This window comes from Falco rusticolus, chromosome 4 (assembly GCF_015220075.1).
Source record: "Falco rusticolus isolate bFalRus1 chromosome 4, bFalRus1.pri, whole genome shotgun sequence".
Classification (NCBI taxonomy): Eukaryota; Metazoa; Chordata; class Aves; order Falconiformes; family Falconidae; genus Falco; species Falco rusticolus.
This window is the reverse complement of record NC_051190.1, coordinates 72,717,064-72,732,174: the sequence shown is the minus strand read 5'-3', so window position 1 is coordinate 72,732,174 and position 15,111 is coordinate 72,717,064. Positions and strand designations below refer to the sequence as shown.

The 15,111-nt window shown below is 35.6% G+C and overlaps 1 protein-coding gene across 1 annotated transcript in view; it reads left to right on the top strand.

Annotated features, from left to right (window-relative positions):
- STAM (signal transducing adaptor molecule) overlaps positions 1-14,160 on the top strand; it is a 35,800-nt gene extending 21,640 nt beyond the window's left edge. The window contains exons 9-14 of the mRNA XM_037384344.1: positions 637-725; positions 2,409-2,496; positions 5,149-5,203; positions 5,541-5,694; positions 7,722-7,897; positions 9,059-14,160. Of these exons, the coding sequence (XP_037240241.1) occupies positions 637-725; positions 2,409-2,496; positions 5,149-5,203; positions 5,541-5,694; positions 7,722-7,897; positions 9,059-9,308 (812 nt within the window). The 3' untranslated portion in view covers positions 9,309-14,160. The remainder of the gene's footprint in view (positions 1-636; positions 726-2,408; positions 2,497-5,148; positions 5,204-5,540; positions 5,695-7,721; positions 7,898-9,058) is intronic.
- Positions 14,161-15,111: the final 951 nt, after the last annotated feature.

Genomic DNA, 15,111 nt, shown 5'->3' with positions numbered 1-15,111 from the left:
AGGTCAGCAGAATTACATGCTGTAGGAGTCATCTGTTCTATGTTAAGACTAACTGATAATAGTAGTGTGATAAGAGTAGTATTTGGCTTTTTTCCCAAATATATAGCTTTTTTGTTGTGGCCTCCACTACAAAGGAGTGAGATGCTTTTGCAGGTACTATTTGGGGGAGAAGGAATAGCAAAATTTGAAAACTTTCAATTCTATACTTTGTTCTGGAGAAAAGAAGGCTCTGGTTTGTCATAGGTTACTTTATCAGTTTTCTCTTAAACCTGATTCATTAGCTCTATTTCTTCCAATCACTCTCTCTCAGTCTCTTTTTCTGATGGCTTATTAAGAAGTATGTTATGTTCAGGGAGACTACAATAAAGACATTTACTTGCTAACACATGTTTTTGTTGACCTTATGTGGACTGATACCTTTTTTATGCAATTTACAGATTCATTTAAAAAGATTGTTTATGTCTTTGGAGATGGTTTTGGCCTTCAAATGTTAACAAAACACTGGGTTTTTTTGAATTTTCACAGTAGATGTTTCAAATGCAAAGAACTTAGCCAACATACTAGCTGTATAACATTTACATCATTGTTCTGTTTAGTTTTATTTTCTAAAATAAAGTCTGCCTGTCTATCTTACAGTGAAAGCTGAGAAGAAAACAGTGCAGTTCAGTGACGAAGTTCAAGTAGAGACAATAGAACCTGAGCCTGAACCGGTTTATATTGATGAAGTAAGCATGATAAAAGCCCTGTTTTCCATCTGCTGGTACAATTAAATGTGTGATGTTAAACAGTTTCATCCTGTACTTCAAAAGCAATTTGAAATATCAGGAGAACATAATCGAAAGAGAATGGGAAGGGAAAGTTGATTTAAATTAAAAAAATAATATCTGCAGTATTCGAGTTTGTTCATGTGCCTTGAAGTTCTTGGGAATTTCTGAAACTGAATTTGGAAACTGCATTCTATTTAGGGCCCTGCTCCAAGGTTATACAGCTGTTCACCTTCAGACCAGAAGCTTGGTGTGGAGTGATGCATTTACTTCCAAGTTTTGCTTTAAGTACTTTAGGATACCTCAGAGTTACCCATCTTGAATGCTGTCTTAGGTTTATTTCCAGAATAACCACTGCTGTCTTCTTCCAGTCTGAAAGACCTCTTTCCCTCTGTGAAAACTGTGATCTTTTTGTTGCTCCATAAGCAGTATTTAGTAAGATTTACACAATCTCACCGCAGCGGTTCTGCAAGGTTCCGAAGAACTCTCAGCCCATATTTTTCCCCTGCCTTTCCCCACCACCTTGTTCTTTTTCTTCTCTCCCTCCTGGGGGGCTTAGAATTGTTATCTTTAGAATTTTCCATGGCCTTCTATTTCTTTCTTAACTAGGGTTCTGTCATTGTTTTTTGAAATGCAAAATCAGTTACTGCCTTTCTAAAGTCCTGTTTAACTCCTGCCTCAAATACTCTTCTTCCCAAGAGATACTAGTTTGTAATCTGCTGAAACAGCTTATCTCAGGCCTGCCTTGAGGTGCCTTCCAGCTTTTGTCTTCTGTGATTCCTGGTTGGTTTATGTTATAGTGGCTTGTTTTCTTTTTAGAATTACCATAGTATTATTTTTAAGGAAGTAAGTAATTTGGCTTCTTCCTGCCTTTCCTGGGGTTAGGGAAGAAAAAGCATGGGTTTAGTTATATGACCTGTATAACTCTGGCCTGTTAAAGGCTATTTATTTGATAGCACTCAGCTAAAAAGTGATTTTTAATACTTTATATCTAATATTTGTTTAAACAATATAACTCACTCTGAGACATATTTTTCAAAGAGGTTATGCCTGTTAATTTTCTACCCTTTGGTATTTTTATAACTGGGTTGCACTTAAAATGGTTAGTCAAGGATTACTTATTCTGAAGTCAACTGTGTAACCCCTCCAAACATCACGTTAACAAAATCCTTTCATATATAAATTAGTAATGACATTGCTCATGTGCTGATAGGCCTTATACACTTACATTTAAAAAATGCAAGAGGTTTTTCAGTACCCGTCTCTTTCTAAATTACTCAATGTATTCTGTGAAAACATTACCACTAATCCCACCAGGTGGTGGTATTGCCTATGTGATAACTAAAATTGAAAAATGGAAACTGCTTAGAAAATACTGTTTAAAAGGAAATTTAGGAGTAAAGGGGTATTCTGCACATTCCATTTGTTATTACTAATAATTTTTATAATTTGGCTTTTCCTTGTTTAAGCATCTTAGTTCCTGTAAAGTAACATGTATGATTTGTATTTTCTTAAAGTTAGTCTAGATGACTTCCAAGTCCCAGGATATCCAAATGGCTGTTGTAAATAGCTGCCTTAATTTACTCTCCTGAAAGTGTTAATTCTCACCCCACATATGCCCTAATTACACAATTTGTGTTCTAGGATAAAATGGACCAGCTCTTGCAGATGTTGCAAAGTGCAGATCCATCTGATGACCAGCCAGACCTCCCAGAATTGCTTCATCTTGAGGGTAAGAAGATCTCATGGCTTCATTTTGTTGTTGTTTTCCTCTCTAGTCATTACCTGTATCAAAACAAATTGAAACTACTTCAGCTTCATGTGCATGCCCCAAGCATGCCTGAGAAAAGTGCCTGACCCATAATTATATTCTTATTTCCTGTTTCCCACATCTAAGAGACCAAAGTGCAAAATTTTAGCTTAAAACAAGCCCACTCCTCTTGCAAGAAAACTATATTTTGTATTCTTTTCTTTTTCAAGACCCAGGAATACTTAGTTCAATCTCATATATTCATTTTTTTTCTCTTTTTTCTTCTTAGAGTAGCACAGCATGAGTTGCAAAAGGAGTGTAAGGAAGATTCCGCGAGAGGAAGCAGAAGTACTACTGAGGCTTAGAATAGACCTGTGGGTGTCCCCCAGTCTTTTTGCTTGCATGAATATTTCTATAGGACTTTAATATCAAACAAATATGTTACAGAATGGTAAAAATTCTAGTCCTTTAGACTCGAATTGAATGCCTCTTCAAAGAGGCATTATAGACCATTTTACCTGGGTTGATAAATGCACCAAAATTTTTGGAAGGGATCTTCAGAGAAGGAAGAAACTTACCAATTATGAGACAGAACATTGGCTTAAACGAACAATTCAGATAAGACTGGACTTTGTTAAGAAAAATGGCAGATTCCAAATCTATCTAGAAGTTAGTCAGGAAGAAAGTGCGTAGGCTTGTAAGCTTTGGATATCTCCCATCTTTCAACACCCATCTGGTTCATCATACCTGTAAGTGAATCCCGTGTTAGGTACTGTACATCAGTGATGTGTCTGCACATATTCTAGTTTCACTAAAGCTAAAGGGCTATAAAAAGAAACATGAATGGTTTTATTCTTTCAAGTACCAAATACAGCTATAGAGGCTTGTTGTCTAAGAAGCAGATTGCCCCTATCTGGTCCAGGACAGAGGCAAAGAAATTAAAGGTGTGCTTGTCAACCAACCTGCAGATACAGCTTACGTTAGGGTCTCCTTTCAAAACACATTGTGAGATCGTTAGAGCAATGCTGAGTTTTATATTAAACAGTGGGACTGCTCCTAGAATCTCAAAGCTGTAGTGTAGTCGGGTGATTGCTCCCCAGCTACCTTCAACAGCACTTGCCAAACATGGCTGCATATATTTCAGCAGTGCTATATTCAAGACTGTACTGGCTTTGCGCTCAAGTAGGCCTTGGGTAGATACTACTTCTGGCATAGGTTCTGGGAATTTTGCTATAGATGTATGTTGGATCTTGGGTTCCTACCAGTGGTGGCAGGTGCTGATCAGTATTTGACAAAAACCCACTTCATTTTCTTCTGCCATCCAGATGTCAAGTCACAAATGTGTTTCAATTGCAGAGCTCATCCCAACACTCTCAGGAGCCCCGGGTTTGTTTGTGGCTGGCAGCAGTGCGGTCATTGTGTTAGTGTACAGACATCTAAGCAATCCTTGTCATGCCTTCTACCACACTTTGTGTTATAAATAAAAAAAGATAGAATTTACACCAGGTTTTACATCTTTTCCCAGCATTTCTGCTAATGTGTTAGTGCTCCCAAGTTCAAAGAAGCATACGGGTGCCTTTCATACAACTCCTCTTTCACCTGGCGTTGCCTTCAAGGAACACATCAGTGATGCCCTTTCACCCATCATGGCCCAGAGGCTTTCAGGGCCTTCTGCATCTCTCATTTGGGAAAACTGGGAGGGAAGGCACTGTTCCAGGGCTGCTTGTAATGCATTTCGGGCATATTTGATGCCTGAATCTTTTTTTTTTCCTCATCTCTCGGTTTGAACGTTGAGTGGCTCTTGGTGTTAAACACATCTCTTGGTTAGTAAATAGTTCATGCTTGGCTAAGTGGGCACCTTTTGCATTCTGGTGTAGGGTTAGACTGCAGTATCGCCTTTCAGCTTCCTTGTCTCTTTATTTTTAAGTTTGAAAACCTCTGTCTTTCTGTTAGTTAACTGGTTTGCTTGACGGTTATGTGATCCTCCTGTCCTTGTGCTGAAGATTGGCAGGAGGGTGCATTTTTGTTTATTTTAATGCTTTTCCATTCTACTTCTGGTAAGTTTTGGTGTTGCTTTTTGCTTGTGTCAGTGGTTTGAATAAGCCCCCTTCCCCCAGTTAGGATCCCAGTGAGATAGCAATGTGCTGTTAGTGTCTTTGCAGATGATTTGCATCATTGCAACCTGTTTTCCCCATCATTGTTTTCGTAGATAGTCTTTTTGTACTAATGTTGGTTGAGCACATGATTTAGGTTGCAGTGGTGAATTTTCTTCCTTGAAGAAGAGATCACCTTTCAGATTTGCCTGAAATTTTTTTTATGCAAAATAGTTTCAGCTTTACACTCCCTGGATGTTAAATGTCTTTATTTTCTGTGGGTTTATTGTCGTTTTAGATACTGTACTTTTTAAACTGTACCACTACTGAAAACTTCAGCTGAATGTCATTCTTAAATTGTTCATGACACTACCTCTGTTACTATAACTTTTTTGGCATATAGATTATAGTAGTGATGTAAAAAAAAGTTAAGACTAGCATCTACACATTTCTGTCATAATTTTTTTTTAAAGTTGCCTTCTGACTTTGCAATATGGAAATCTTTATTACTCTGATATATTTTAATGTCTTTCTGTTCTAGCAATGTGCCACCAGATGGGACCTCTCATAGATGAAAAGTTGGAAGATATAGACAGGTAAAAAAAGTCATGTGTTTTGGCTCAAATGAAAATTAATTCTTAGAAATACCAGTGTTGTTACTTAATGATATGTTAATCATTTCTGTGAATATTGGCAAAGAAAATAGGTGTGTGTATTAGTATCTTCTCATCTGGGAGGAGGTCTGAATGTTTGTTTTTCCCAGTCACACAATATTTTATAGTATTGTACCGTTTGACATTCTGGCATTTGTCAGGCATTACTTCACGGGCAGTAAGAATAAGTTGCTTGTCACATCTCATGAAAGTTCCCTGTATTATCTGTTCTGTACTGAGGTTATCTAAATTGTAGAATAAACTAAGATGTGTTTTCTAGGAAACATTCAGAACTTTCAGAGCTCAATGTTAAAGCAATGGAGGCTCTTTCTTTGTATAACAAATTGATGAATGAAGACCCAATGTATTCTATGTATGCAAAACTACAAAACCAACAGTATTATATGCAGTCATCTGGTGTTTCTGGCTCTCAGGTATGTATGTAACCTTTAATAGCCATTAACATTATCAAGTACATACTGAGCTATGGTTGATTTCTTATAAATTATTAGTGGTAAGCAGTTTTTCATGAAATAACTTTTTTACAAAACTTGGTTAAATATTTTTTTACAGTATAGTTCTCTACATTACTAAAATAAATATGTACTGATATTTAAAGTATGGTGGAGCTTGTTGATTGCAGATAATAATTCATTTCCTATTTCTGCCCTTCTGTTCCCACCCCCCTTGCCCCCTGAGTTGGAAACTTCTTTTTATGATCTTTGTTACCGTAATGCTAGGTTAAAATCATCTTGCTCCCTCACAGATAAACTCAAATGAAAAAGCAGTATTTCCTCTCAACACAGTATGTTAAAAAAAAATAAGTTTGTTTTCAGCTGCAAGCTTTGGGTATTCTCCTTTTGCAGGTTCGAACACCTCTAGTTCTTTTCGCTTCAGTTCTTCTAGACCAAGGAAAAAGCCCATTCCGTGCTTTGAGTTGCACATAAAATTAAAAATTAAAGCTGCTCGGGTAAAAAAAAGGAAAGTAAAAAGAACAAAAGCAGTACAATTCCTGTTTAAGATTATGCCCTCCCCACCCTAAAATCAGTCTCTTCTTTTAGTTTCCTTTTTTGGAAATATCAGTAGGAAGCATTTAACATTTAAATTACTGAAGTTAAAATTTATAGTTCTTTCATGACAGCATTTCCATGTAATTGGCCATTCTCTCTGAGTAGGTCTTTTGGCCTTTTTGTATACTATGGTATTTTAAAAGGTCTTTAAAACATTTAGATGTTTAAATCCACAGTCTAATGCACACTTGATGTATTCTTTTCCTTCTTATAGGAATATGTAACATTTCAAATTGTTTTTTCAATAAATTACTTGCTTTTTGAGTGAGTAAAAAAAAATAATTCAAGCCAATTTATTAGTACCTGTGCAGTATTATATAAACATTGAAGAAAATTTAGTTCTTTTAGCTCCCTACAAGTACGTACTTTGTTTCAGTGTGTTTTAAAGAAGATGATGTATACTTTTACAGTGTCATTAAGAGGAACATTGTCTTCTGTTCATATGTGATAAGCAATCATGTCGTGACCCTACCAAATAATGTTAATGTTTTATAAATGGACATGTTTCTGGGGTTTCTTAAAGGGAAAAACTGGATTTGGGGATGAAGATGGGCCAGTAAGTTCTGAAAAGCTAGGTAGTCTCTGCCTTTTCTGTCTTCTAAAATTCTTTTGCAATATTGATAAGCCTTCTATGAATATGTCATCTGAGATTCATGGATCTTAGGACAGAAGAGCTATATATCATAAACTCAATGAACTCAGTTGTGCATGAGACCTGGTATCTTCTAGTAATTTGGGTTGTCAAATAATTCATGATTGAACGAAAGTATAGGGTTTAGAAATTTAGTCTTGATGTAGAATACTGTTGACACATCTACTAGCAAGCTTTTCCTCTAGTTAATTGTAAAACATTACCTTATTTTCAATTGAAATTTTCATAAGACCTCTTTTTCCCTTCTGCCCCGCTCAAACAATTTTACAGTGGTAGTCTCAACAGTTACATGAAATGACAGATTAACTAATGATACAAAAATGCAATTGGTTTTCCATTTTAATGATTCTACTTGGTGAAAGTTATCTGGACATCAAAAAGTATTCTGCTTTGGACTGCTTGTTGTTGCATAATTTAAATTCTCTGGTATTTTCATTCAAAAGTAGAAGCTTTTAGCTAGCATGAGTGATGGTCATTAAAATACAAGCTTGGAATACAAGTTTTCCAGTAAACTATTTGACCTTTTCGGTACTGGAGCCTGAGATTACAAATGTAAATAGTGACCTTTGAAAAGCTGGCAATTTTTTCATACTGCAGCACTTAATAGAAGACAATCGGTTGCTTTTTATTAAAACATCTGTAATAAAAGTTTTGAGAGGCTGCCTTTAAGTTCTGAAGTCAGATATTAAATAAATGTTCTTCTATTTTATTTTTAATATTTCTTTATTTAACTTCCTAGGTCTATCCGGGGCAACCTCAAAGTAGTGCATATTTGGTGGCAGGGAGTGCACAGATGGGCCATCTACAAGGCTACAGTCTTCCTCCTGAACAGCTCTCCTCTCTCAGCCAAGGCACAGTTACTCCATCTGCCAGCTCCATACTGCCTGGTCAGCCTGCACAGACGTCTTACACAAAGTAATTTTAAATATTTTCCTGTTCAAGTTTAAATCAATTTAAACTTCAAGGACTACAGATAGTATTTAAAGGAAACTTTTTTCATACAGAAATATAATTTTAAACACAAATGAAAGATACTGCAGTGCAATTATTTCCAATGTGTGTGTTATTGGTGTTGTGTATATGGTAAAAGTTCCTGACAAACTTCAAACTTTTATGTTGTTTTTATAATTTTATCTAGTTTTAAATTTTATATGTAAGAAATACATTATTTATTTATATCTATATTTTTATATAAAATAAAAATAGTAGAAAATTATATAGATATGATGGATAGGGTTTTTATTATTATTTTTAATATAACTTTTAATACACATCTCATGATGAAAATCATCTGCTGCTCTGGCTGGCTGGCTTTACATAATTTCTGGGATAGTGCATATCGTGTTGTTCTTTTTTCAAATATCTTACTGTGGAAGCATGGGGAGAACTCTGCTGACTTTGGAAAATAAGTGAATAGGGCTATGAATACTTACCAAAGCTTAAACAGCTTCCCCATATAAAGGAGCCACAAGTGGCTTTCTATTTTGGGTAGATACCCAGAGATGCTAAGATTTGGCTAAGCTACTGGTATTACAAATAAGTTTTGAATTGACCTTAGGAAAAGATTAGGGTATTTTGGTTTTGTTTGCTTGGTGGTGGGGTTTTTTTGGTGGCTTTTTTTACTCTCTGTATAAAGTAATTTTATTTTATGAAGTTGAGATAAACATCCGTCTTGAGTTATCGAAGTATTTGTTAGTCTCAGTCCCCCAAAGTTACTTATTTGCAGTGGTAAGACATATATTGATATACTGAGCTTCTGCATAATTCTTGTTTTGCTATTTAAAATGGTTGGTTGGATTTTGTTTTTTTCCATAAGCAGAATGGAAAGTAGATGGGGCTCCATGAAAGTAAAGCAAAGTACAGATTCACAGGGAGGTGTGTTTAAATCTGAGGAGTGTGTTTGAGTTCTAATTGGAAAATTCATTGGCTACAGTGTTAAATATGCAAGGTGTCCAGATTTAGGAGGATTTTGTGTGTATGTAAAGAACAGCTGAAGCAGTGATAAAGTGTTGCTGTTCTCTTGGTAAATGGCTTGTTAATTCAACTTCAACTTATTTATTTTTTTTCCCTCCCCAGTGCAATGGTTGGCTCTGTTGCTGGAAATACTTACTCTAACCAGGCTTCAGTGTATAGTCCGCCACCTGCTACTGTTGATGTTGCTGCTTATCAAAATGCTGGAACTAGTATGTCCCAGGTGCCAAACTATAACTTAGCATCAACACCTCTGCCACAGACAGCAGGCAGTCAACAAACACCTCCACAACAACCACAGCCTCCAACACCTCAACAACAACAGCATAGTTACTCACAGAAGGCTCTGCTATAGGATCCAGGACTTCTGATTCCTAATCTTCTGTAACCTCTGCTGAAGGCAGTTGGCAGTTCTATGAGTTTCTTCCTTTAATCTCTTCAACTTTGTTTATCCTCAGCTTAATAAGAATCTATCTTGGTGAACAAGTTCAATTTGCACTGACTTTTTAGGATTTTTTTTTTTAATTTTGCAGAGGAACAGATATATTAAGGACATTTAATTCCTTTTAAAATGCCTAAAAATTGGTACAAGATTATTTATGTCTGGTAAAATTGGCTAGTCTGTGAAAACTCAACACTTGCAAACTGTTGTGGCATATATGTTATGTACATATAGTGTGTGATTGCAATAGTGGCCATTTTGTATAGCTATGGTGATCATGTGAATATATTTAACACAATGTTTAAAAATAATTTACTATTTTATTTTAATCATGAACTGACAACCATGTTTCATAGTTTTGTCTAGTTTTATGACAGATGTGATGTATTTCTGATAATCCTGCATATCATGGTTACACTTACAAGCTAAGATCTATATATGAATTTACAAACTTATCTGAGTCTAGGTTTCAATACTTTTTGAATTGAACACAAGTGTATCATGACTATTAGATGGCTTGTCTACCAAAGTAAACTAGTAAACTAGTAAGTGATTTGGGGGGATAACAGCAAATTATGATTCTGCTTCAGATATAATTAATAACTAAAACCTACTATTCAGAGGCTGCTAAACATATCGTGGGACCATGCAACAGAACAGGATCTTGCATTTTATCATGAGAAGCATGTAATTTATTTTTTCCATGTTGTTTTCTATGGTGAGAACCAGAACTGTATTCTATGTGTGTTGGTAGAGATTACACCAAAGACAGAGGAATTGAGTTGGAAGAGAAACGATGGAGTTTTAAACTGGAACACACAACATGAATGACACTACTTTACTCAAGTCTTCTTAATTAGAACATGGAGAATTATGGACATTTAAGTCACTTTTTGCTGAACAAACCTTCAGGGCTTTATTTTATCTCTTGTGGCCTTGCTTAGCAATTTGTTGTGCTTACTGTTCTTACACAGACACTTCTGCCTTAAACATCTGTTTCAATTTCCAGTTGTACCATTTGAGTTTGTTAGCCCTTCTACAGTATGAATAGTTTATGAGTCATCTTATTTTCATTCACTTTCAGGTTGCTTCGGATTCTCTTCTGCAGCAGCATGCATTAGCCTATTTTAAACCCTTGCATTTCTCAGTAACTTAGCCAGGTGGCTCTTTAAGGCATGATATTTTCTTTCTATAGCTGAGGTGCTGCAAAAGGAACATGGCAATTGAAGGCAGCATTTTAGATATTCTTGTTCAGAGTTTCTTGTACAAAGAGTGTTGTAACTTTTGCATTTGTATTCAATCTCTTAATGCATCCTGGTTTCCTCATCTCTTCCATTGACTCTATTTCCACTTAGAGCAATACTAGATAGCTTCAACATCAGATCCACGTTTTCAGTCTTGTTAGTGTACATGTCAGAAATTGTTTGCTTTTGTGTACTATATTTTAGTGTGATGCTTCTGGAATTAAATGTTGCCATTGTACATTATACTATAAGCTGACCTCAATTATCGCATACACTTCTGCATCTGTTTGCAGTTACCTAACATGTCTTTGTTTCACTGTTTTCATAGACACTGGTGTTTTGCTTTTAACGCTTTCAGATGACTACTTTGCATAACTTCTAACTGGGGTGGTTACAACGCGCTTATAGCTGATGTGTTCCAGTCGGGGATGTTCTAGCCAACTGGCAGTTTTGGTACTAGTATCTTCACATATTTTTTTTCTCTAGAATTCTTAAGCACCCTCACAAACTGTCATTACTTCAGCACTTGGTGTCATCAAAAAAGTATGTGGAATTTGAAAGGAAATACTAAAAAAGAAATAATAATCCAAGATACTGTGTCATAGATAATTTTTTATAGATCAAAGAGGTGGTTTTCTTTAGAAAGAGCATGTAGTATAATTTAGATAGTGTTCTGTATACTTTAGGTACCTTATTCCAAAACCAGAGAAGCAATGTGTATGGAAGAGTGTAACTTCTACACAGAATTGTCCAGCTGGCATTGACTATGTGTATTCTTAGGTGGTCACATGTTCCCTGCTAAGGGCCTATGGAATCTCTGTACAGAAATGACTCAACAAATCTATTTTTTGTTACTAATTTATCTTAGTTTTTAAAATTTTTGAAGTAGTCTTTCATTAACACACAGAAATGCTCATTACTGGTTTCTCCTTTGAACACTGAAAACTTGGGTGTATTTTAAGTCTGCTTTCCAACTTATTTTGGGCATTTACCCATCTTTAAGAAAGTCAAAATCACCTTTTTTCGTGTTCATCATGACCAAAACCAACTTTCTAAAATGCAACGCCACTATAAATTCAGTATAATGAAAGCTGTGAAAAAAAGGTGGATGCTTTTAATTTTTATTTTCTTCACGCCTTTGTTAGAGTCACTGGTCTAAGTTATCTCCTGTAACAAGTTGTGAATTTTAGTTGACTTAAAATCTGTTTTCATTGTCCACGGTTGGTGCGGTAGATCACTAGGTGTTAAGGTTCAGAGTTTTAGCAGTTCTGTTGCATCCTATGTTTCCCATTTCAGATGCAATTTTCAGATTAAATTGAATTTGGAGCTGGGTTACTTCAAGTTGATTATTTTTATTTATCAGAAAATATAATTTTGCTTTCTCGCTTGGTTGTGTCCCATGTGCTAGATGCTTTAAAGTGATGCCTCCTCCTACCTTGCTAGGTGCTGTCATTGCACTAGTTCCTTCACTCATCCTCTTGTATACTTTCTAAATGATAATTCAGCAATTATATTTGAGTACTCCTCTGCTGGTTTGGTGTCATGAACCTGGAGATGCCATTGCTGGTGCTTCTCTGCTGTGATTTATTCTCAGATTCCTCATGTATGCATTGTTTTGACTAAGTTCACATACATTCTGTCTTACTATTGAACACTTAGTATTGAACACTGAAATCTGGGTGAGGGGGAAAGTACATGTACAGCTGCTGTATGGGAAAACTTTTTAGCAAATAAAGTTTCAGGAAGTTAATCTATTTGGAAGTTAATAATCCTTGGAAATGCTGTGTTATTCATGTTCCAATAGAAGACCTAATTTTTGAATGTCTTGTTTCTTTACATGTAAATTGTCAATGAAAAGCTAAAATGTTTTCATAATGTTTTATATAACACTTTGTTATTTAACCCTTTTATTAAGGACTACAAAAATGTTAACTTCAGAAGGGTTTTTTTTAGTGGCTTGGTTATCGTGAACTGGAGCAAACTGTGGAAAGTGCCTTCTGTGCATTTCAGTTCTATAAACAAAGCTTGTTTACCTATGTGTATCATCTCAATTTATGTGCACATAACAAAGATGTCAAGACTTACTGTAAAGCATCCCAGGAAAAATAACTGAGGCAGTGTGTTAAAATTTGCTATGCTGATGTCATGGCAGTGTGTTCCACAGTGGGCAGCTGCAGGAACAGTGGCAACGTATTTACCCATCTCTGTTTAGTCACTGGCACCCATGTAGATGTGTGTTTAATGTCACCAGCCAAAGGACATACAAACAGCAGTAAAACAGCAGTAAAAAGGAACAAAATATACAAATTACTGCATGCTTCTCAACAGGTGTGGAACAGCATATTGCCCTCATGGTATAGCTACTGTTCGTGAATTTTGAAGCAGAGGGAGCTGAAATGAATTTGAGTAACCAGAACTTCAGAGAAATCTGTCAGATTGCAAATGCTTAGATGCAACAATGGAGATAAATTTGCTTTTAGTAGCGCGTACATATTTTGCTGACCAAGTCTAGGCTGCTATTATAGTTCTCTGATTTCATCTAGATGGCAGGAACATCAGATTTACACTGGAGAACTGCTTAATACCTCATTCTCCAACTTTTTTAGTATATTCTCTAATATCACCTTATTTTTCACTCATATTTCAAAGATATCTGTGCAGTCGTTAAATATAAAAGTCTTACACCTTGTCTGCTGGATTTCACAGACAGAATGAAAAAGAATATCTCTAATTACAGCAGCTACAATGGCGCTTTGGGTTACGTAACTGCAGATTCCTTTGGAGAAGATGTATGTATCTGTTTTGAAGAACGTGGGAGCATAAGTTTTCCAGTTAAAAACTGGGAGGAGATTTTTTTAAAGAAAAAGGTGAAGTAAGAGTACAAAAAACTGTTGCTAACAGCAGGCAGAATCATTTTTTACTCTGTTATTCAATCTTAGTAAAGCTGACCGACTCTACACTACAGCTAGTCCTTTTTCATTTTCAGCTGCAATGAAGAGTATTAACCTTCGTGTGTATACTATCTGACACATATCCAACAAATAAAACATGGGAAGGCCTTGACATTTGGACTTTTTGCTTCAATATGTAAAAAACACTATGTACATTTTTGAAGCCTGTTTCTTAAATAAGGATGTTTGTGTTTAAGAGCATTCCATTTCCTACTATGTAAAATTGCAGATTTAAAGTTCACTTTTCATTCTGCTACCTTGGCAAAAAGGTGGTAGGCGTTTTTGTTTTATCCTGCATGTCCTTCTGGAAATCCAAATAATTTTTGTCTTTGTCATGAAAAAGAAAAGAAGCCTGCTGCAGTCTGCTTTGGTTTTAATAAAGTGTACACAGTAGCGAAGTGCATTTTTGGTTTTGTTTGTTTTGATGCTCCCTTTGATGTTGGCATATGTATATATTTAGATATACTGCACTGTTGTACAAGAATTGTTTTAGTAAATAACACTATTTGTAAAAATTGTTTATTGTTTTTGGTATGAATGCAAAATATTAAAGTTGGAGTATTTAGTTCATTACGCTGCAAAGTCAATTTATAAATTTCATGGAAGAATAATCAGAAAAGGACTTTTGCTGGAAGGACTTGGAGATGCAATAGGCAGGTAGGGAAGAGATGGGGTTGTGGTTGTTCTGGTAGGGTTTTTTTTTGTTTGGGTTGTGGGTTGGTTTTTTTTGGTGTGGTTTTTTTTTTTTTTTTGTATGGTGCTTACACATAGATTAGTACTTCTAAATTTTTTAATCTGTCATTAACTCCCTTCAGCTAAAACCAAAGTAATACATAAGATTGTACATCTTATTTCAAGTATGATGCATGTCCTCTTTCTTTTGGTAAGAAATACAGCATGAATATTTTACAGGGGTGGAAAAGAACAAATGAAAACTGTACCTGTATAGTGTAATTATATATGTGCTTTACAGATCAATAAGCAAATACTACTGGCAGCTTGTCAGTTAATTTACACAGTTATTTGACAGTTAATTCCATTTCTGTTGACAATAACACAAAGTAGCATAAAACTTGGTGGTTTGATCTATGTGAGCTGAAGATCAGGCTAAAGCCTGGTTCTTGAGTCCACATTACTGCTTGAAATACTGTTACAGTTGAAACTTGATAGTCTTGAGAGATGTATGCTGTGTTCTTAAAACAATGTCAAACTTTATTGGTTTCTTGCTTAAACCAATGTAAGCATCTGAGATCTCCATGGGACTTGGGGAGCAGTGGGCAGATGATGATCAGTTTGGCCTGTTCTTAGAGTCTCTTCCTAAAAACATGAACCAAACACCTTTAGGATAAGTGATTGTGTGGGCTGTGTGTTATTTAAGTATAATTTCTATGTTTCAAGAGAATATCAATTGAGTTGACAGAATTGAAACTCCTACAGATAGTGTAGAAATGAAACATCTCTGATTTGGGACAGGGAATTAATACTGAGTTTTCTGTACTTCCCTCTCTGTTGGGCAGAGTG